The sequence below is a fragment of the Mixophyes fleayi genome, chromosome 1 (assembly GCF_038048845.1).
Source record: "Mixophyes fleayi isolate aMixFle1 chromosome 1, aMixFle1.hap1, whole genome shotgun sequence".
NCBI lineage: Eukaryota > Metazoa > Chordata > Amphibia > Anura > Limnodynastidae > Mixophyes > Mixophyes fleayi.
Genome location: NC_134402.1, coordinates 339,644,579 through 339,667,544, shown reverse-complemented (window position 1 = coordinate 339,667,544; position 22,966 = coordinate 339,644,579). Strand labels below are relative to the sequence as shown.

The 22,966-nt window shown below is 43.3% G+C and overlaps 1 protein-coding gene across 2 annotated transcripts in view; it reads right to left on the bottom strand.

Annotated features, from left to right (window-relative positions):
- The window catches only part of PI4KA (phosphatidylinositol 4-kinase alpha), a 119,171-nt gene that overhangs the window by 13,710 nt on the left and 82,495 nt on the right, over nucleotides 1–22,966 (bottom strand). For both annotated transcript variants that reach the window (XM_075216171.1, XM_075216180.1), the window contains 13 exons: nucleotides 22,289–22,416; nucleotides 17,099–17,257; nucleotides 16,590–16,741; nucleotides 13,912–14,019; nucleotides 13,580–13,707; nucleotides 10,540–10,695; nucleotides 10,127–10,206; nucleotides 8,644–8,837; nucleotides 8,412–8,502; nucleotides 8,097–8,264; nucleotides 7,904–7,957; nucleotides 6,957–7,077; nucleotides 4,436–4,565 (listed from right to left, as the gene is read on the bottom strand). In XM_075216171.1, the coding sequence (XP_075072272.1) occupies nucleotides 4,436–4,565; nucleotides 6,957–7,077; nucleotides 7,904–7,957; nucleotides 8,097–8,264; nucleotides 8,412–8,502; nucleotides 8,644–8,837; nucleotides 10,127–10,206; nucleotides 10,540–10,695; nucleotides 13,580–13,707; nucleotides 13,912–14,019; nucleotides 16,590–16,741; nucleotides 17,099–17,257; nucleotides 22,289–22,416 (1,669 nt within the window). The remainder of the gene's footprint in view (nucleotides 1–4,435; nucleotides 4,566–6,956; nucleotides 7,078–7,903; nucleotides 7,958–8,096; nucleotides 8,265–8,411; nucleotides 8,503–8,643; nucleotides 8,838–10,126; nucleotides 10,207–10,539; nucleotides 10,696–13,579; nucleotides 13,708–13,911; nucleotides 14,020–16,589; nucleotides 16,742–17,098; nucleotides 17,258–22,288; nucleotides 22,417–22,966) is intronic.

The following is a 22,966-nucleotide window of genomic DNA, read 5'->3' as shown; positions in this document are numbered from 1 at the left end:
GGAGGGAACCAGAAACACAATCAACATTCAACCAGTAAAAACAGCAGAAGTGCAGAAAGGGAGGGCACCCCAGATGGAACCAGAGAAACGGATTTATTGCAAGTATAAAAATTATCTTTCATCCAACCTTGGGGGAGACTGCTACCAAGGGGGAACAGCAAAAAAGAGCACCAAGTTATTGAAACTCTCCTCACGCAAGCAAGGAGAAAGACAACATTCCAAATCAGGAACCAAAACTCAACTCCAATGGCGTTAAAGCCAGTTAAGGAAGGTCATGGTGCCAAAAGGGACTCTGGAGGAGAAGATCATCTCAAGGAGGCAGGCGACACCTGAAACCCACTGACCTGTGCAGGACATCTGTGTACCAGGCTCGAGGGGGCTAATAGAATGGCGAGCAGGATTACCAGAATCCCTTTCTGCCTGTTCTGATGAAGGACCCTGAGGGAAGCATCGGGATGGCGGGCAGGTACCCAAAATGGAACGTCCATGGCATGGTCATTACATCGACCGCAGAAACTGGGCACCTGGCGGTTGTGGCACGTCTGAGATGCCACTTTTGGGCCAACCAGCGAAACACCTGTCCGACAGCACTGAGTGTCTAATGAGGTAGTCTGCCTTCCAATTTTTCATACCTAGCATAAACAATGGCTAATTTGTTGGAACAAACTATTTTACCTTGAACAATATACTGGCAGCCTTTTTCATAGCTCTGGCACTCCTGGTGCTGCCCTGCCAATTTATATATACCACTGCTAGGGCATTGTTTGACTGAAGGCAGACAGGAGAGCTTTACAGGAGCATGGCTTGACGTTCCAAGACATTTATCGGGAAAGACATTTCCCAAGCCGACCAGAGAGGCGGCAGTGAAGGAAGACTGCTCCCCACCCCAGAAGACTGGCAGCCATGGTGTCTATGATCCTGGACCACAGGGTAAAGGACCTGCCCACCGTCAAGTTATTTTCAACCAACCACCAATCGGAGCGGCTGAAAGGCCAGCTGAAGATGGGATAGGGACCGGTTGGACTATAGGTTCCACTGAAACATCAGCGAATGGAACTGAACATACATGAGCGTTTCAAAGGTGGAGACCATTTTTCCCATCAGCTTCATACAGAGGAGAATTGAAGTGCGACATGCCCAGGGCCCTCCTCACCATAGCCGGAAGAGAGAACACCTTGCCATCTGGAAGAAACACCTTCTGCGCTCTAGTGTTCAAGTTAAGATGGATGAAAACCATCCGTTGATAGGGAACTAACTGGCACTTCTGAAAGTTCAGGATCTAGTCATGCCGTTACAGCACTTTGATTGTCAGAGAAAGATGGAGCCGAAGGATCTGAGCCAAGACCGCTTTTATTAGCAAATCATCCAGATAGGAGACGATGGATATTGTCAAGGAAAGCAACCGTACTGCCATCACTTCCAGGATCTTTGTAAAGACCCTAGGAGCCGTGGAAAGACCAAACGGAAGCGTTCTGAATTGAAAATGGGAGTACCTCACTGCAAATCTGAGAAGTGACTGATGCACCTCCCATGTCTACACGTGGAGATAGGCATCGCAGACGTCGATGGAGGCCAGAAACCTATTGGGTTCCAACCTGTTCACCACTGACCTCAAGGACTACATGCAAAACCTGTCCACCCGGAGATGTAGATTTTGGACATTCATGTTGAGAATGGGATGAAATGAGCCATCTGGCCTGGGAACAAAAAAAAAAAGGTTTGAATAGAAACCTCAGCCCTGCTGGGACCTGACAGGAAACACCCATGAAAACAAGCGAAGCATTCAACTGGATCGTAGCCAATCTTCTCACTTCGTTGCACAGAAGAGTGGTGGAGAAGAAACAGTAAGCGGCCAATCTTGAAGGTCTAGCATGTAACCTGGCTGCATTATCCCCTGTGACCTACCGATTTTTAAAGGATGCCGCTCATTGGTCCCGGAGCAGCAGCAGACATCCCCCCACTCCTGTGGCGGTGTGATTGTGGGGTTTGTCTGGCTTTTTAGGCCTTATGTGTTTCGTGGAATAGGAGGACCTGCCCCTCCGAGAGTGAACTCTGGACACGAGAGGCTTGACTCTGAGAGACTGGGGGGGTAGAGCCACTTGAAAGGGCTCACAAAATAATTGAATCCAAGGTCCTTGTGTGAATAGACAGGGAGGAAGGTGCTCTTATCTCCCATATCTCTCCAAACCAAAAAGAACAAAGCCTGCATAAGATTCCAAAAACTTCTTGGAGTCCGCGTCAGCATCCCATAACACCAGAGAGTCCTCTTGGCTGCAACGGCTGATGCCGAGAAAGAGGAAGAAATGGAGGCAGCATTCTGAGCTGCCTCATAGAGATACCCTGAGGCTTCCGTCAGATGAAGTGCCAGAGGAAGCAAGTCAGAATCTTGCAGAACGTCCACAAGCTGTCTAACCAGGTCTCCATCGCTCGTCACCCAAACTGAAGATAACATGGCCCTATGCAATGTGTCTGAAGCCACATAAACGGACTTCAAGAAGCACTTCACCTTACAGTCAGTGCCATCCTTAAGTGCAGCTGAGCCAGGTGCATCGACAGTGACATGTCGAGCCAAACATGCTACTGGTGTGTCCGCCTTAGGCACCTTTTCCCACCGAGCCATCTCATCCACCTGTAAAGGATCGATGCATAACAAATTTCCAGTCCGGCTGTTTCCATGCTGGCACAACAAGATCAGTCAGCTCAGTGAAAGGAGGGAAGCAGACTACCTGCTTCCTTTGCTGCATGAACAGTCCAGGTTCAGATTTAATGTTTTGAGACCCCGTAGCAAGTAAGTGAATCATGAAGGTTCCGCCCAAGAATGTTCCTGGGAACCAGAAGGGACAGTGACCCACTCAGACATCCTCCATGGCTAGCGCAATCAGTTGATCACTGACTTCAAGGACTCTGTCTACCTGGAGATGTAGATTTAGGACCTTCAGGTTGAGAAAGGGGTTGAGGGGGTGCTACTGGTACAGGAGCTGGAGGAAGAACTGCATCTAAGCAGCATGGGCAAGCAGATGTACAAGGGCTGCAACAGACTGCCCCAGCGCAGTCGCCCATTCTGTTGTCCACCTGGGTAGCTTGGCCTTACATTTGGCACAGGTTAAATATTTAACCATAGGTGCTTTACCCTTGTGGATAGTATCAGTTAAACTGTAAATTCAATATACCGAAATAGAAAGCAGGAAAACAGATAAAATATTACACAATCTCTCAGGTAAAAATATTTGTAAGCAAAAGTATTAAACTCGTCACAGGCTATCAACCAATAGCCGTACCCTCCCCAATGCAATTATAGTTGTATAATTACAGAATAATCCTGCCAATAGACCAGTAATATAGGAAACTGACTATGTGTAGAAGAAAAAAACAAAAACAGATATTTGTAAAGAAAAAGACAGCTGCACATTTTTGAGACAGCAGTGTCCCCTTTTGCAGATTCTTGAAGGAGTGACTCCAATATCCTTCAGGCTGGCACAGAGCGATGTACCAACTGATAGTGTGGGGGGGGGAGGTAGTCCTAATAATAACCGGCATGCTCCTCCCATGTTGTCGCTTCACAGCTCGCCTACTGGCTCCGCAACTTCTCTGCAATATCATAACGGTTTGCGAAGGCTTCTCTGCCTAAGCACGCAAACGGACGCTTTTATCCTTCAGCTCCATGTTGGAGCTGTAATACATACCAAGTCCTTCTTCCTTTGGTGAACGGTACAGTCCATGGAGATAAGAGGCATCTTGACATCGCAGCTCTCTATGCTCCACAGTAGCACAAGCCAGTTCAACCGCCACAAGGGATGTGACAGCGGCGTAAATCTGACTCATAATTGACATATCAGTGAGAACCACCTGAACAAGTAAATAAAAGCATAATAGAAATAGCTGCATAGCAGCCCAAAGTAAGCCCAATTCCTTGGGCACTTAAAAAAACACTTAGGAGCTACAGGGGTTGCAGAGGTGAGGAACTTTTGTCAAACGTTACAGTAACAGTTTAATTTTCATGGTGAATCTATGCTCGTGTGAATCCTCTCCCAAGCGCATTCTTGATATCTAAATACCCATAACCCTATATAAATAGCTGCTGCTGATAATGATGATAACCCTGGTCATTTTCACATTACAGAAATCTCCAGATCTTGATTTCTTCCACTTGTGTGGTGTTAGGAGTGGAATGTAGATACCTGGCAAAGGGGGGATAACCAGAGCCAGATCTTCCTTATTGTAGCCCTAGCACCACAAAAGAGGCAAAGAAACCTTTCAAAATCCATATTTGGAGTAATTCCTTATTTTCTGATAAATAAAATTACCACAAACTGTTTTCTTAGCAAATTCTTTTTGGGTGTATATACCATATGTTTTTCTTTTTCAATTGGCTCTGTTCACCAGATCATGACTTCTCTATATTGGTAACCTAACTACAAAGATGCAATAGACTTACTTAATAATGGCAGAGACATTGGTTATTTTATTGAAGAAGTCAAATTCGCGTTGGTAAAAGTCTTTGGCAGGCCCTGACAGGGATCCTGTGATCTCCTCCATTAGCTGCTCCAACAGGTCTCCAATATCAGCTGACAAGACACAAATAAAGAAAAGATCAACCATTACAGTGCTATGTGAGCCAAGTCATTGCAACAGTCAATTTTATGTTATGGCATTATTGCACTCCAGACTTACCTGGCTTCTTCTGTTTTTAAACAAAGTTTGTGGCTTTACCATATTTTAATACAAGACATTCACACATAATGTATCCTCAAAATTCTGAAAGAATAGGATTTTTGCACTTCCGTTAAATCCCTTTCTCTTGAGTCCAATGGGGGACACTGTATATGATAGGGTATAGAATGTGGTGACAGGAGCTTGGCACTTTAAAATTACCTCCAAAAACTCAAACTCTTCCCCCTCTATACCTGGGAAGGCTGCCGGGAATTGCGGTATTTTTCTAACTAAGCCCCAAAAACAGAATCAGGAGTACGGTACAAGGGGGAGAGGAGAGAACAAGGTTATCCAACAAAACAACCAGAATGAGAATCTTGAATAGTAAAGAACAAGAAATTAACAAACAGCATAAAAGGGTGGGCGTTCAGTGTCTTCCACTGGACTCAGAGAAAAGTATTTGATTTTTTCTTTGTCTCATTGAGACGCTGGGGATGTCCCAAAACTGTCCCTAAGGCAGGGTATGCTCAGAAGAAGTGCAGCACCTTGCCATCTTTGAACACAAAAATTTAGAAATCTACTTAAAGTGTGTATCAAAGACCAGGCGGCCAACCAACACAATTTCTCCATCGCTCGCAACCCAGGAAGCACTCACAGATCTGCTCCAATGTAAGCCCAGCAAATTAACAAAGTAATCCACCTGGCAATGCTATACTTAGAGGCTATTCAGTCTTTCTTGTGGGTATCATAGAGGACCAAGAACTCATCTGTTCTGTGTACTCCAAGAGTCTACAAACATAAGTCCTTAGGGCCCTGACCACGTCCAAGAGTGAAGAAAGTCCTCTTTATCTGGAGACCTACCCTGATCTAAGGTTGGAATCATAATGTTGTGATTCTGATGGAACTTGTAAACCACCTTAGGCTGTATGGAAGGCTTAGTCCAAAAGACTTGTCTTCATGAAAGATGAGGAAAGGAGAAATACATGAGAGTCTCCAGCTGTGAAGCTCTCCTATCTGTGGAGTCTTCCCAGTATGGAACTTTAACTCCATAGAATCCAGTGGTTCAAATGGAAGGTGCTGTTAACAGCAGGATGCGATCTTGAGGTGCAAGTGGAGGGATGCATGGAGCCTGCACATGCAACACTCAACATTAGAAAGTCTGCTCTTACGGCAAAATACCTAGTTTTCTCTAAAGGAAATGGATATTGCCGATAGGTGGACCTTTAAGGAGTCAAGTCTCAAGACCCAATCCAGTTCCTTCTGCCAGAAGAGAAGTAAACAGGCCAACCAATAAGAGGAAGGAAACACAACAGGAAATGTGGGTCTTTTAGACCCTGTGAGAATTGCTGTCTGAAACCAGACTTCTCCCACGAGTATGGTCTGAACCACACTGTTCGGAAACACCTTGGTCTTAAGGATCATGGCTTCAGCAATCAAGCAGTTACAGCCAGCTGAGATAAACTCTGCTGCAGAAAATGAGCCTGACTTAGTCAGTCTGATCTTAGAAGCAAACGTCTGGATGGGCCTTCTGCCATTCTGAGAACATCCATGTACCCCAATCTTCCCAGGATATCAACATGGAGTCTACCAACAATGTTTGTGGGTCCTTTGTCCTAGAACAGTATCGCTCTACTTTATAGATCAACTGAGATGTCATCATGTCGACATCTGTTTGATCCCACCAGTTCTGCCGGAAGACTTCCGGGTGAAGGACCCATTTCATGGGGTGAAGGGCCCATTCCATGAGGAGAAAGGGCCACCTGTTAAGGAAAACTGCTTCCCAGTTCTCCAACTCCGGGATGCATAACACCGCCATGGCTGGAACGTTCCAATCATCACATGAACCTGCAGGTTTCTATTATGGCCAGGGCACTCTTGGAGCCTTCCTGATGATTGAGGTATGCTGCCGCTGTGGCATAGTCTGACTAGATCTTAACGAACATTCCTTACAAGAATGGGAGTGCTCTGACTAGGACGCTGAAAACTGCTCTGAGTTCTCTGCAGCTCAAAAACCCTGAAAGCAGCAATGAAGGATGACAGACCCCTAGCCTAGCATTCATAGTCAACAGAATCCATTCCCAATGGGGAAAGGTGCACCCCTGTTGAGGCTGTTGCCTCAAAGTTCTAAATGTTCAGGGAATATCAGAACTCCTTATAGAAAGATTATATCTGAAGATTATACTTTAATGAAATATAAATGTATTATATTGCACACAAATATTTTTTTTTTTTTAAAAGAATAAGCACAAGAAAAAACTTAGAAAAAAGACTGCAAAACGAATACTTTATAGCTAAATAATACTTACGGTCCTTCTGATGCCCTTCTTCATCTAGAAAAATGTTGGTCTTCATGTTCCAAATAAACTGATGAGCCAGAAGCTGAGACTTGGCAGCTGCCCACAGGATGTATTCCCGGACGTACCCCATCTGAGTGCACACAAAACATTTCTATCATATCCACAAAAGATAGCAACTCAGCTAACAAGTAATATGTTAGTCTATTTGCTGCTCTCAAGCTTCTAATGCACTACATGAACCAACATTCTCTTTTTGATAGGAGCTTGTTAGGGGTACATTGTTGCACAGAGAAGGACAAAAAGAAGCTGACCACAACCATAACAGGCCATGTGACTACTATGGGATCAACAGCATAGATCAGGATCTCTTGGAAACACTGCCCCCTTTAGTCATCCTGTATGTTGACTTAGACCAGCAGCTGTCACCTGTGTCATATTGGTAAACATCTTATGAAATCCTTGAAGTAATGGCTGTATATTTTCAAATGGTTGTTGGAGGGGATTTTGGTTTTAAATAAAACTGTGTAGAACAGGTGGATCCACATACATAAAAATCAAACCGGTTGTATACGAATTTTACTAGATGGCTAAATGAAGGGAGTCCCATTTCTTTTTATTATTCTACTGAATAGGAAAACTCATTATCAGCAGAGAGCAATGTATTGAAACTTATAAAAATGAAAAAAAATGCTCATTTGAATTAATTTCTTGCTGAATTAAACAAATCATGTTTGAGAGATGCTTCCTTTATACATTAATTATTGTCAAATCCAAATAATTGTTCAACCTTCCCAATAATTTGCCCTTGAGAAGGCAGTATTATAAAATTTACTATGAATATTGAGTATTACGCAAACAGTGCAAACAACATGGCATAGTTTTCCTTGTAAGTGTTACGTAGTACATTTTGGTACTCAACAGTAGGGCACGCTTTATGCGTTGCAGATGGAACTCACCTTGTCATATCTCAAAGCTTGAACAATTTGTGGAATGTAAAACAGAATAGCATCCTGGAAGATCAAACAACACAATAGCGCCAATTAGGAAAATTTGAAAAACGAAAAAGTAAACAGACAAGACATCCAGGGCAACAGAAAGGTAAGTAATGACTATTGAGTCATGTCACCGAAACTCTGTTTGAGTCATTACCGGAGGGAATGATCGCAGGACCTTGACTCCATACTGAGCAGTTAGTGGATGTGGAGGGTACATGCTGGAGAAGTAAGAAAGTCCCGTGGGTGGGTCAGTTGGTGCCCAGCACAGAATATGGCTGAGCTCAGGAGCATCTGCATCGATCGTGTGCCACGTTACAAGATACTGCAGGGGGAAATTACAATTTGATCACAAACAAAATAGAACGTAGAATGTGTCATTTATATACTGCATGGAAGAGACTTACTGCACCATTTACATTTAAGACTAAACTACGAGACATTGACAGTGTTTGACCACCTGAACACTTACTTTGATTGCATCTGGAATGTCGCTGACAGCACCTGGATCCAGTCTCACTAGCCGGGTCACTTCTCCACCAATGGCTTCAGTGTTTTTAAATCTGTAGATACAGATTAAGCCTGATAATCATCAACAGTGAGTAAATAATCCACCAGGTGGAAAAACATTACAAGGTCTCAAAAATTGGATAATATATTGCAATATGTTTACATGAGAGACCCTCTGTGCAAAAAATATTCACCTCGTTGGCAATTGAACTGCCAGGTGAGGAGAAATGCTCCAAGCCAGGTTCACATTGTCTTTCCACTGCTTCTCAGTCAGACTGATGTACTTAGATCTCCAGTTTGCAACACTATTCTCTCCTGTCTGATCCAGCTCTAACTCAGGAGCAGACAGAGGGTTGTACCATGTAGTCAGGCGGTCAATCTCCGTGGCCTACAAGGTGTACACAAGTAATAGTTTGGAAAGACTGCCAATTTTAGCAAGAGAAGATATTATACCACTACATTTTTTTTATCTAAAGAATGGTTCATACCATTTGCCAAAGTGGAGTCTGGCACCCAAGTATAATAAGCCACATCTTAATCCATTTGGATATAAAAAGCAGACAACCCCATTTTAGAATCCTCAGAGCAAAAATTAGTCTGGCAAAATCCAGAGTATGAGACAAAGATGTGTAAACAGAGTATCCCCAACTTGTGCATTAGCTCCTGCTGTTTCCTGATGTGGAAACTTGATACTAAGTAAGAAATGGTCAATAGGACAGCTTTTCAAAAGATGACAGCAATGGTATAGAGCACTGAACTCCGATCGATGTGCCACCAAAACAGCAAGAACAGCCATCATAAAACGTCAGGAAATTAAAAGGACTGCAAATTCATGCCACATGGAGGAAATGGATTTCTGAAGGTTTAGGGCAGAAGGAGCCTACATCATCAACAGCAGCTATTTATATAGCGCCACTAATTCCGCGGCATTGTACAGAGAATTCACTCACATCAGTCCCTGTCCCATTGGAGCTTAGTCTAAATTCTGTAATATACAGACAGATAGACTAGGGTCAATTTGATAGCAGCCAATTAACCTACTATATGTTTTTGGAGTGTGGGAGGAAACCGGAGCGATAAGATAAGGCCATGGTCGGGATTCGAACTCATGATCCCAGTGTTGTGAGGCAGAAGTGCTAACCACTTAACCACCGTGCTGTCACCTTTGAGATATCAGTCACAGACTACTAAAATAAATATGTGGCCCAGGCCCATTCCTGAGAAACAAACTACCACGTCAGCCCTCCCCTTATTTCTGCTGAGCCTGATCGACAAATCTCAATAAAGGCAGCCAAAATGCCAATAAACACAGAAAGTTTCACTTTATTAGTTTCCTTTCAAAGACAAACAAACACAACAAACCCACAAAGCAAAACTAAGCATCCTCTCTCTAAAGCAGGAGTGATGTTGGCAACTGACGGAGGATATAGTCAATACTCTTTAAGTTTTTTTTAATAAAAGTGCTGTCTCTTAGGAATGGGGACTTATCTCTATAGTCTCTGTCCTCTCCATATGATTCTGAAGAAGTGTGATTAGGTTTGTAAGCAATGTATTTATACACAAGAGGAAACACAAGATATTTTTCAGGTTGCACATGAACAGATTTTGAAGTTATTTATAATGAAATAAAGATATTTCATAGGGACAGTACGATGACGGTAAACTAAGATTAATTACCAAGAGGGATAAAAGCAGTGTTCTCCTTTTCATGTAGTATTTGTGCAACTGTGTTCCGCGGTTTGTTTTCTTTGTCAAACCTGAGGGCAGAACATCAGGTTAATATATTTCATTTATGCCACTTAATTTTCTAAAAACACAAAAAAACAAATACTTAGTCCTCTCTTCTGTACTCTGCTAACCCTTATATTTATTTTTATTATGTGTTTTTTAAACAACATCTGTAAAGCTCTTTGGAGAAAAGCACTATATGAATAAAATTATTATTATTACATGCCTTAAATAACAACAATTAATGACTCCATACTCCATGACTCCAAGATTTAAAATTGTATTCTCTATGTAAAACAAAAGAAACGCCCATATTGAACATATTTACAAAATAAAAAGGAACAGTGAAAAGTAGCACGTACCAGATTTTTTAGATATAGTGGACATGCCACTGGATAAGGGGTATGTATTAATCCAGCCCTGAGCGGTCTGTTGTCTAGATCCCACCGTTACATCCAAATTGCTGCGGTTGACGTCCACCATTACAGACAGGCTGTTCACTGACAAATCCTGATTATCTATAGGCAAAATTCAATCCAAGAAACGTCAAATCTCAGTAAAAATTATCTACTACCATAGGAATCCTATATTATAAATATAGAGTTCATTGGATATACAGATTAGGTGTACACCTTAATTATGGATTAAAAAAAGCATATTAATGTCATAAGTGATAAGTTATCAGGGATTTCGTATAAGCTCTAAGGTACTACAAATACAGTGACTTTTTTAAAAAAAAACATTTTATTAACAGCATCTGAGTAAGCAAAGTGAAACGACAAAAGGTGCATCCTTCGCATAGGAGAAGAAAAAAAAAAAGGATTTTTATACTCATAATAAATCCCTTTCTCCGATTCCATCTGAGGGATACTGCTACCATGGGGTTGTAGCTGGGGAGTGTGGAGTTGGTACTTAACTAGTTAAACTGTGGCTGCCAACAGGCTCCTCCCCTCTGCAACCCCCTGTAGCTAGTCAGTGTAATTCTAAGCCCTCAAGGAAAGAGAGTCGAACAACCAAAAAGCAAACAGCAGAAGTATAGAAGGGAAGGAACGCAGTGTCCCCCAGATGGAATCAGAGAAAGGGATTTATCATAAGTATAAAAATACTTTTTTCTCTTACATCCTATCTGAGGGACACTGCTACCATGGAGACATACCAAAGCAGCCCCCCTGAGAGACCGTCCTGGTAGCCCAGCTCGTACTGCCGAAGCTAGCATCTGAGGACGCAAACCCACTGAACTGATAAAATTTGGTGAATGTGCGGACCAAGGACCATGTGGCCGCTTGGCAAAGCTGATCAGCCGAGGCCCCATTAGGAGCAACCCAGGAAGCCCCCACAGACCTAGTGGAGTGTGCCGTAATGTGGGTAGGCACAGTCCGGTTAGCCTTAAGATACGCCTGTTTTCTTGTAAAGGTAAGCCATCTAGCAATGGTTGGATTGGAAGCTGGCCAGTTCTTCTTTGGGAATCAATTAGGACAAAAAGAGAGTCCGTACGCCGGATATCCGAAGTTCTTTGGACATAAATACGTAATGCCCTGAGCACATCTAAATATTCTATTCCTATCCAGGCAGGAGGGAGGAGGGAGTCCAGCAGCAGCCAAGTCTGTCTGAGTTTGACTGCAATAGTTTCCTTCTCCAGACGATGCTTGGGCCCTGTGGAAGAAACCAACTTGCCGATTAAGACAGGGGGAGCTCTATAATAACTCCTCCCTGTCTGCAGTGTCCAGCGGGCATCCTGACTGCTTGTAAGAGTTTGTCCACAGCGCTTCTCCTTTTAAGCCCACAGACTGCCTCTCTTTTGATGCATTATCCAATGTAGCCCCCCCCCCCTCTAAGGAAGGGACTTGGTAGCATCCAAGATGACGGCAGCCATCGCTTCTGGATTCCGGCGCTCTATGCTCCACAGAGCAGCGCCGGTCCCCAGGAAATGATGTGGCCGCGTCTTTTCCTCGCTCTCGCGTGCCAGCATCAGCAAAAGAAGATAGGCTGTTTTTATGACAGCCGCCGCTCACACGACCTGACAGTGCTGCAGCTCCTGTAACTAATGCAGCCTTGCTGTCCCAGCCTTCATATCTTCTTTCTACACTAGCCTAGTAAGAAAAAATAAAAAATAAAAAAGAAGAGGCCTTTAAAATAAAATAAACAGCACCAAATAAAAGTCAGCCCAACCCCTTTGGCACTTAGACTACACTGACTAGCTATAGGCGGTTACAGAGAGGAGGAGTCTGTCAGCAGCCACAGTTTAACTAGTTAAGTGCCAACTCCACACTCCCTGGCCACAGCCCCATGGTAGCAGTGTCCCCCAGATAGGATGAAGGAGAAAAAGAGACAGGCCCCATATAACTTGTATAGATAAATAAACCTATTGAGATGTTTTGGTAAATAGCAGAATGGCAGGGGGAATAACATGTATTTTGGCTGAAAGGGGATATCAGTTCCAGTTAAGTTAAGTTCACTATGAGGATCCAAAAATCGGTACAGAACTTCCGCAAGACCAAGTAGGACCACCATTAATGCAGAAAGGAACTAGTCTAATAGCAACATCTCCAGCAAAAAGTGAAAGACATTTGGGTAAATTTTATGTAGCCTAGATGGGACTAAATATCAACTATATAAGAGCTTGTACACGTTTGAATTTCATAAATTCTGGTATTGGACTGAAAAAATGTCTGATTTGCAAATATTGATAGAAGGTGGAGACTATGGGATTTCTAGAAGTTGGGAAAGGTGGGGAATGCTCCCCCTCTTGATACGTCATTAAGGAATCCAATATTAAACATTGATCAATGGGGGAATGAACTGAGGTTGAGACCCGGAGTAGAAATTCAAGTTGTACCAGAGTGGGGTGAGAGAGAAGATGGTGAAGTAACTGCCATGTAAATTCTGCTGCAGCGAGATCATATTGCAAGAGACAACTAAATTATTGTGTGAGAGCGAGCTTTGGGGAGCCAACTATAGCGCAGGGACCAAAAGACTACAGTCGTCAATGATTAGATGAGATCTAAATGGAGTGACATTTTACATAATGCGGATCATTCATTTGTATATTTATTACTCATGGTCACAACACTGTAATTTCCTGTATTGAATATGAATCCTGTGATTTCAGGTTGAAATTGTTGACAGCCATGACCAATCGTCTTAGCTCCACTGATCTATATTGGACTTTTCAACATATCTTTGTTTGGTTACCAACTCTATGTCAGAGCCTTGTTTTTACGTGCTGTTGTATACCTGAATGGCATCATTGTAGCTCGATTTTTGCACCCGTGGTAGATTGAGTGAACTACATTTTTAAATTATACAAGAGAGCTTCACAATAATTAAATACACATTTTAGGAAGGAAGGAAACAAGACCTACGCACTCTTAATGTACTAGAGAGAGACATGGACAATCTCACCTAGAGGAACCAGTTGATTAGCTGTGAGATACTTCTTGTCAGAGAACATAGCAGTCCAAAACTTAATCATAATGCTGATATCTTCTCGCAGCTGCTTCTCTGTTTGTGTTGGAAATTTAGGAGGACAACTAGCCAGAGATAAAACATGTATTACTGTTCTATTTCTTTGCATAAACACAAACTACATATTTTAAGTTCTACAAGTTTTTAAAGTTCAGCCACATCATGTTTAGTCACATAGTTAACAACTATGTGTTACAAACACTATCTGCATAAACAAACAAACAAAAAAAAAAGCAAACAAGTAACATAATAATTTGACCATACTCTACCTGAAGTAGTCAAATGCTGTTGAGTATATTTTTTCTCTAAGAACATTACGGATGGTGGCATTTGGAACCACATCTGCATGTAGTAATGACAACCCTAGTGTCAGCAGCCTGCAGAGGAGTGGAACTTGGTAAGCACATATATAAGAACTTGCAAAATATAAGAAATATGCTATTTTGCAGGATAGAAACAGATAATATACTTTTCCAGAGCATTTTTTGAATCTCAATTTGATTCTTATTTAAATGAGTACTGTAAAACGAGTGCTGTAATTATTACATATTGATTGTGTATACTCTAGTTCAAGGTTTTTTTCTACTTGCCGTTAAATGTTATTCTCTGAGGTGGGAGGGGAACATAGATGGTGGGTTATATTACACACCTAGGAGGCAGGTCACTGGGAATAAAGTGCCTCCTCAGTGCCCTACTAGCCCAGCAAGAAAACAATAACAGCAGCAGAGCATTCCTGGGTGGGGTAATCACAATTCCACTGCAGCCTTAGAGAAAAGGATTTAGTGACGCAACAAAATAATTCCCTTTTATTTTTCAGCAGTAAGGGGTAATGATGGATGTCCCAATACAATCATGAATGGAAGAGGAGGAATGCCTAAGTAAGGGTTTCCCAAACCCAGTCCTCAGGGCTCCTCAACAGTGTGGGTTTTCCGGGTCACATGTGACATAATTAGGACCACCTGTGGATCTGTTACAATGTGTCAGTCAGTAATGAATACACCTGTGCTCCAGCAAGGAGATATGGAAAACCTGCACTGTTAGGGAGCCCTGAGGACTGGGTTTGGGAAACCCTGGCCTAAGTAATAAAAACAGCTCAAGCTGAGGAAGCAACATTCAATATAAAAAACTTGGAAAGAGAATAAGAGCACGACCAAGCGGTCAGCTCAGAGGTCATCCTCGCAGATCAGCTCTAAGGTCTTGTGATGCAGCTTCTAGGAGATGACCACACTAATTCAATGCACCATTAGCCCATAGGGGAACAGTAACAGAGGCAAAAAGCCACCCAAATTCAGGGCATCTTTCTAATTCCCATAAAAAAGAACACTGTGTCTGATTGATGAAAAGCCTATGTCCTGGAAAGAAAAGGCAGCACACCACATAAAAAGAGAGTAAACCGCTGCCTTCTTAGGGTTCTGAGGATGCATGCAACTGGTTGATGTGAAAACCAGAGGCTACCTAAGGTTGAAAAGATGGCACAGTGCAAAAGACCACCTTGTGTTAGTGAAAAACGAACTAATGGGAACGGCAAAACAAGGACTGCCAGCACAGATATACAAGCCTAACATTAAAAACGACCAGAAGAAAGATTAACTTAAGTGGAAAAGCACAGGTAAACCAAATAAAGGGTCTGAAATGGAGCACCTTGTTGAATATACAGAATGAGGGTAAGGTTCCAAAGTGAAAATGGAAAATGAAAGTGTGGCTGAAGGTAGCTGGCTCCATGCAGAAAAACATATACAAGTGGAAGCAGCGGCAAATGTTCCACAATCACAAGTGTGTGTTTTGTGTCATTAAATATGAAACTGCGTATAGGGGTCTGCCTTCAGAGTACAGACCGTGGTCGACACCATATACAGCCTGGTCTTAACAGTCATGCATGAGTTGGTCAGAAAGGAAGACATTAAACCATAGAATCTGATATCTCACAAAAAAAAAAAAAAAAGTTACCATGTCTGGCACCCGCTCCAGCCTGTGGGCACTGTTCTCAAACCTCAGGTATCCTCAAATGCCCTTTATTGTTGCAAAAGGGGCTGCATTTCTCATACCTCTAGACAACTGCATGGCCTTGTTCACCATCCCAATTATATGGGCTAAGTGTGCCAAGGCATATGGTTTGGCATTTCAATGTTCTCTGCCACAACTGCTCAACATTCTTGTTTCATTATAAACCATAAGTATGGGACTTATTGTGTGTCCTAACAATACAAGGCTGGTAATCACCTTTTGGAGAACAGCCAGGCCAGCATAACTCAGTCAAAGGAGTGGGCATGTGTCTCCGAGTAGTGTGTGTCCCAGAAGGGGTGCTAGAAGCAGCAAACCCCAACTGAACTAGCTGCTATATGGAAACTTTATTTGTCAGCTGCATGTTAGGATTGGGACAAGAGAACAGCAAGATCAGCGAAACAGATACATCAATGTCAGTGACGGACATAAGATGGTCGCTGCCTCCCGGTGCCAAGATGGCCACTACCACATGAGTTCCTTTGTCCGTGAGCAAGGTGCCAAAAATGCAAACACCTGGTATAATGCATAATGTATAAAAGGCCAAGCAACACAGAAAATCAGAGCCAGTGTGAGACAGGACTGAGACTGAGACTGTCTGCAGAAATGAAGACGACATAGCACATGGGTCAGGAGCACCACTGTGTTGCTCTGCACCTATTGCAAATGGTGAGCCTAACAAAAGTGGGGAGCCATAACAGCTGATCTTGTAACTTAGAATAAATGCGATCAGGCAATGTAAGGAAAAACTAAAATTAGTAAAATTAAGCCCAAAACCCTGTGTATAGCTACCTATGCATTGTACTGGGGGGGAAAAACAAGAGGAGCAACAGAGAAGCGGGAGTTTCAGCTTTTTCCCATAATGACAACCAACCATCAACGTCGTCCTTCTACTGCTGAAGGAGATGTCCATTTATTCCATACAAACAAGACTTGAGGGACTTACTTAAACCGAGGTCCGATCGCTGCTACGTGCCTATTAAGGCTTCCTTTTGACCCTCCAATATTTAGAGAAAGGGAGCGCTGCAGTAGGCTGGAGAAGATCTCCACCTGATCTGAGCTGCAGTACTTAGCAATTTCAAATCTCTGCATCAGAAACTGAAAAGAAATGGGACAGAAGAACGGGATTAGTCTGCAGAACCCTGAACCAACATACACACAATGTAAATGAGTGAATGATAAAGTATTTATTTAACTAGTTACCATGACATGATTGTACTACTTGCACTTGTCATTTGATGGAAGACAATAGAGAGATAATCATTTATTTCTCCTATTGATCAAGGGCTGTCATTTATGAAAACTGTTCTACATGTAAATTCTAGTTCATTTCTTTAGTACAGGTTACAGAATGAAATAAAATATGAGTGGTTGCTAAGGGCAATAGCACATTTTTTACATAGTCACCCAAGTTTTCATAAAATGTCCCCAAAGTTGATTATACACATCACTTACATCAATCCATATGTAGTGGGGTTTCACTTCTGGAGGACGTGGTTTAGGTTGGCTCTGCTCTGAGGCAGCCAGAGGGTCTGCTTCTTTAATCTCAGGTGAGAAGAGTCCGATCTTCTGCTCTACCGTCATTTGCCAAGCTCCAGCCATCTCCCGCATAAACTATACAATACACCATGCGCTTAGGATAAGAACGGCATACTAAAACAATGAAGTCTCCGATAATTGGAGCATAACAAAAGATTAAATATAGAGTTATGAAATTTAATACCAGTGTACTAAAATTGGATTTTTTTATTGCATTAAATCCCTTTCTCTGGATTCAATGTGGGGCACTGGAACACTGGGTACAGAGTGCTGAGGCAAAATATTGGGCATTTCAAATTTGCTGACAAAAGCTCGAGCTCCTCCCCCTTTATATCCCCACTGGCTTCCTGGGAGATTCAGTATTTTACTAACAAAGCCCCAAAGGGCAGAACCAAGAGTATAGAATAAGGAGAGGAGAAATACAACATTCACCAACAAGAACAAGAATCCTTACAAGGATAACAATGAACAAGAACAGAAACAAGAGCAAAGAGAGTAAAGAGAGAGGGTATCAAGTGTCCCCTATTGGATTCAGAAAAAAATCCAAAATCCCCAAATTTTATCATTCATCCATGAGTGGAACAAAAACACTGGGGAGGTCCCAAAGCTGCCCCTAAAGTAGGGGTACACTCAGATGTTGCAGTGCACAGCACCTTGCATCCAAAACTGACAACTTTGGACACCAAAGTATTGACTCTGTAGAACTACATTAAGTGGTGCATCGAAGACCATGTGGCCGAAGAGGTACCCACCGATCTGGAAGAATGTGCCATCCCACATTCGAGAACATGCTGTCCTGTCCCAAGGAAGGCTTGGCGAATTACTGAAGTTATGGTCTTGCTAAGACACTGGCTAACCTCTTATAGGTATCATAAATGACTAAGATGTCATCCATCCTATGCAATTCACGGAACCTATGAACATAGGCCCTCATGGCCCTGACCACGTCCAGAGAAGAGAGCCCTCTTCTTCTGGATATTTATTCTGGTCTAAAGGCGGGATTACAATGTTCTGATAAATATGGAACTTGGAAACCACTTCAGGCTGATATAAGCTCCAGTCCAAAGTAAAGTCCTGTCCCCTTGAAAAATTAGAATCCGAGACATATGATATAGAACCCCCAGCTCCGTATCTCTCATGGTAGCAGAGATGGCCTAGAAAAAAAAGTAGTATACCAGTAAGAAAACTCAACTCCACCAAATGCAAGGGATCAAAAAGTAGGTGCTGCAAAGCTGTCAGGGCCAGGTTGAGCTCCCAAGGAGCTACTGGAGGCATGAAAGGAGGCTGCCCCTGCATCAGTTCCTGTAAGGAGGACTGCATTTAAAAGTCTGCATGGAAAAGTGGCAAAAACCCATAGGGCAAAAACCAGAACTTTCAAGGCGCTAAGCCCACATCTAGAACCCCTGCAAGAAGAGAAGAAAACAGGCTAACTAAAAAAGAGATGTAGGTTTTTCAGACCCTGTAGTAACATAAGGCAGAAGCTGGTTTCCTAGCCCCGAGCATGGTCTGAACCACACTGTCAGGGAAGCCCAAATACTTAAGTATCATGGCTTTAACTGCCACGTCGTTAAAAGCAGCTGAGGCAAATCTGGTGAAGAAGCGCTCCCAAACCCAGAAGGTCTGATCTAAGAGGCAGATATCACCACAAGCATTCTGCAATGCTGAAAATGTTCAAGCACCATGACCGTCTCGGCCAGTATGGAGCCACAGAGCTGACCCCACTTGTTCACTAACTGCTGGAAAAATTCCGGGTGAAGCGAGCAATCCCCAGGGTGAAAGTCCTGTCTGCTGTGAAACTCTGCCTCTCAGTTCTTCAACCCTAGGATGAACATTGCTGTGATGGTTGTAAATGGTTGCTCCACCCATTGCATGGTCCTGCAACTATCTGTACTGGCCTGCTCATTCTGGTGCCACCGTGGCATTGCTTAACTGAATCTTAACAGCCCGTCCTTCAGTTACATTTATCTGGAGCTTGGACTCCTCTGGAGTAAAAAAAATAAATGTGGCATCTGCAGTCACCAGTGCCCATTACAAAATGATTAAGCAGTGCCCCCTGTTTATTTAATCATTCCTCATCCAAAAGAGGAGCAACTGATGTACCCTTGGAGACAAATCAGGTGGACCAGACGGTCAAATGATCTGGAACCATACAAACTGTATCACCCTGAAAGTAGAGACCATCCTGCCTAGGACCTTTATACAAAAGAGACATCAGTCTGTGAGCGAACAGGCTTCACAAGCCCCTATAATGAAAGGATTTTGTCTTCCAGTATGAAAACCCTCTGCTGGCGGGTGTCGAAGAGCAGTCCCAGGAAGATCATCACTAGAAAAGAGTCAGGTTGGATAACTCAAATTTGAAGATCCAACCATGAATTCTAAGGTTTGGGAAGGCTCCCAAACCTGAACCTGTATCAGAGCCGGAGACCCTGGCCTTGCAAAGCAGATCATTCAGGTAGGCAATGATAGTCACCCCTCTGGATCTCAGAAGGTCAGCCATCACAGCCCATGATCCTTTTGAACACCCTCTGCGCTGTCAAAAGTCCGAAAGGGAAAGCCCAAAACTAAAATGGTGGACAGAACAGTGAATCTGAGGTGACACAGGTGTCCCTCACATATTTAGAACATGAAAGTATGCGTCCATCATGTCCACGGACACCCTGAAATTGCCCTGCCCCATGTTATAGATAGACAGTTTGAACTTGTACACCATAAAATGTTCAGGGGATTCAGATTTCTAAACCAAGAAGAGATTTGAAAAAAACTAATCCCTTTTGAGATTGGAACAACTACTCCTGATGAAATCAAGGACTGAATGTCTTCCTAAAGAGAGAAATTATTTGTTCCGTCTCCTGGAAGGACGATGAAGAAAATCCAGCAGGGTGGGGACCTCAGGAGATCTATGAATTATCTGCGAAATATGACTCGCATAGGCATTTGTGATGGAATGAGCCACAGGACCCAGAAGAGAACCAGAAAGGCTCTCACCCCAGGAGATCTGCAGTAAGTAAACTGTCCATCATGCGAACTGTTAAATAAGCAGGCTTGGCAGCAGGACACTTAGCTGCCCAAGCTTGTCTTCCTTTGTGCTAACTTCCACAAAGAGCATATGTTGGTACTCTAGAGATTTGACTCCTCATCTACCATCAGGGATGAAAAGTACTCTTTCCAAACGCTTTCCCCATGTCCAGGGAAATAATCATATCTAGTTCAGGACTAAACAAAACCTATCCAGAAAAGAGCAAGGCATGAAAAACCTTTTAAGCACTCTACGTCCACCACCAAAACCTTAAGCCACAGGGCACGGTGTGCCAGGACTGCTGAGGCTGAAAACCAAGCCCCAACAAATCCCTCACGAATGGCAGATTCTCCCAGATATTCAGAGGTCACCATAATGAGCAAATCCACACTTGGTCTGCCAGACTGCAATTCGTTCACCAATAGCTCTGATCACCTCTCTACTGACCCAAGCCGAAACCAGGATGGGTTTGAAGGAGGACCCTGCTGCCCTTCTAAATGGACTAAAGGATGGCCTCGGACTCCCAATCTGTGCCATCCCATAAGATAGCAGCATTTGAAAAATTGTGGTCATAGACCAGCTATGGGAGAATCTACCGAAGGCATAGATTCTTATGTCTACGTAACCACACTAGGGTGAAGATAAAGCAACAGAACCAGAACCTACGATTGGACTAGATCCACACTACACATAAAAGGATTGTTTCTTATTCCTTTTAAACAGCAAATTGTAGGTAATCTCAGAATCTGTGCTGTCCTAAATATTTAGGGTTTGTCAAACGGCTCACACTAAATCGATTACGCCTTGCTTTCTGTTGGAGTCGTCAGGGCGTGAGGAAACCTCAAGGTCAGTGTCTTCGGCCCTTCCCCAGTCTAGTTGCTGAGGCACATTCCATCCACCTTTCAAGGAGGAAACTCTCCCAGAGGTGGTAGAAAAGTGTAGGTGGTACATGCTCGACCCCTGGGAACAGACAGATAGCTGCAGAAGCTCTGCAAAGCATTGGGCCAAAGATCTCATCCAGACAGGTTCAGTCACTTCAGGGGAACCCCCTGAGTGAGTATGCCTGCAAGAACAAGCTGTGCCTCTGCCTCATGCCTCACAAGCTGGCCCATAAAGTGTCAGCACCTGACTGGCCGTTAGACAATCTAGAGTTGTGCCTAGAACAGGGTAAAACCACTAAAGTCCCCTTCCCAGGGTTAGCCCTGGATGTATCTCCTTTTCAGACATGAAAGAAAAGATGAGGGGAAATGAGAGGACAGCTGCAGTGCACAATAGCAAACTGTCCGTACATTGCAAAACAGACACAAAGTTCAGAACAAAAGTGAATGAGAGAATTCCAGTCACAAACAGCCCCCTAACCTTATACACCTGAAGAAAAGAGGTAGGGCTACAGCTGAGTCTACCCTTTCTTTTTCTTTTTTTTTGACAGGTTTGCCTCTAAGGGGGAAGCCCTGCTAAGGAGGAGGTGCTGGATTGAGATAGCACCTCCCCAAGGGCCCAACAGTACAAAGACTGTCATCCATAAGAATGTTCCCACCCCATACCAGCCTTTGCCTAGTGTGGGGCTGACTGGACTAAGCTGACCCACCTGACCCTGCCATCATCTTAACGTCAAGCCTCCAGCACACCGTTCAATGACGCTGAAGGCACGGGAATCCCAGTCACTACCTATTGCGGCAGAAACATGCCCCCCCCCCCCCATCTCAGAGGCAATCCCACACTAGGAAAGGGCTGTTGGCATGAGAAAACACCTCCGGAACCCACTCCAGTCAACATCATCCATGGCTGAGGGATGCTGATTCTAGGGCAATAAAAAAAAAAAAAACATAATAAAGAAATAGTAAAGTGTCTGCCATAAAAAATGGCACAGCTCCAGCAGGTACTAAAAACATTGGAATTCCCAGACAGTAATAGTGGTGTAGAAGGGGAGGAGCTTGAGACTTTGCCAGCAAATTTAAAGTGCCCAAACTCCTGCCTCTGCAGCGTTCCCCAAGGATGTATGAGAAAGAATACTTTTCAAACTAAATTTCCAAAACTTGAAATAGCAGAGCAAACATTTTCCCAATTAGATATGCTATTATATACCATACCGGCACTTCAATCCCATTCTTAGCAGCCAAAAGCCATTCCCAGCAGGCGATAGCTGTCTCCATACCATGGCCAGTGAACATACGAAGTGGGGCCCAACACAAATGATGAAGCAGCTGAGCATCACATTCTGTAAGAAAAAAAGATACATATCTGCAATATCAAACACACCCAGGAGTTGTGTTATCATGGTAAGTTAGTTTTTCAATAGATCTCTGTGACTGTACGTACTGCGGGAAATGTTTTATTTTCATTAGCATCTGTGAGAGATACCAGAGTATTAATCTAGAAAAAAACATTTCAACTGTTTAAACAATGGAAAGCATTTACCCTGGAATTCTAGTGGGTATCGGGGGGAATGCTGCCTGATGGTTCAGAAGTTAACTTCAGCTCAGCCAGTAGCGTCTAATGGTTTCTCCAGGATTCAAATTTTTCCAGGAGACATATTGCCTTCTGGGAGTCCCAAGCGCCACACTGGAGTCTTGAAACCTTAAGCCAGTAGTGGCCGAAGCATATTTCAGTTTTGAGGTGGCTCTAGACCACAAAAAAGTGATCCTGCAAGTTGGTTTAGTCCAGTGATTTAAAGACTAAATCTCCCAGTTCATATTTACTAGTTTGTAATCTTAGACTAGCCGTTCTGCATCACCCAACAGCACCCCACAGGACAAGTAAGTGAAATC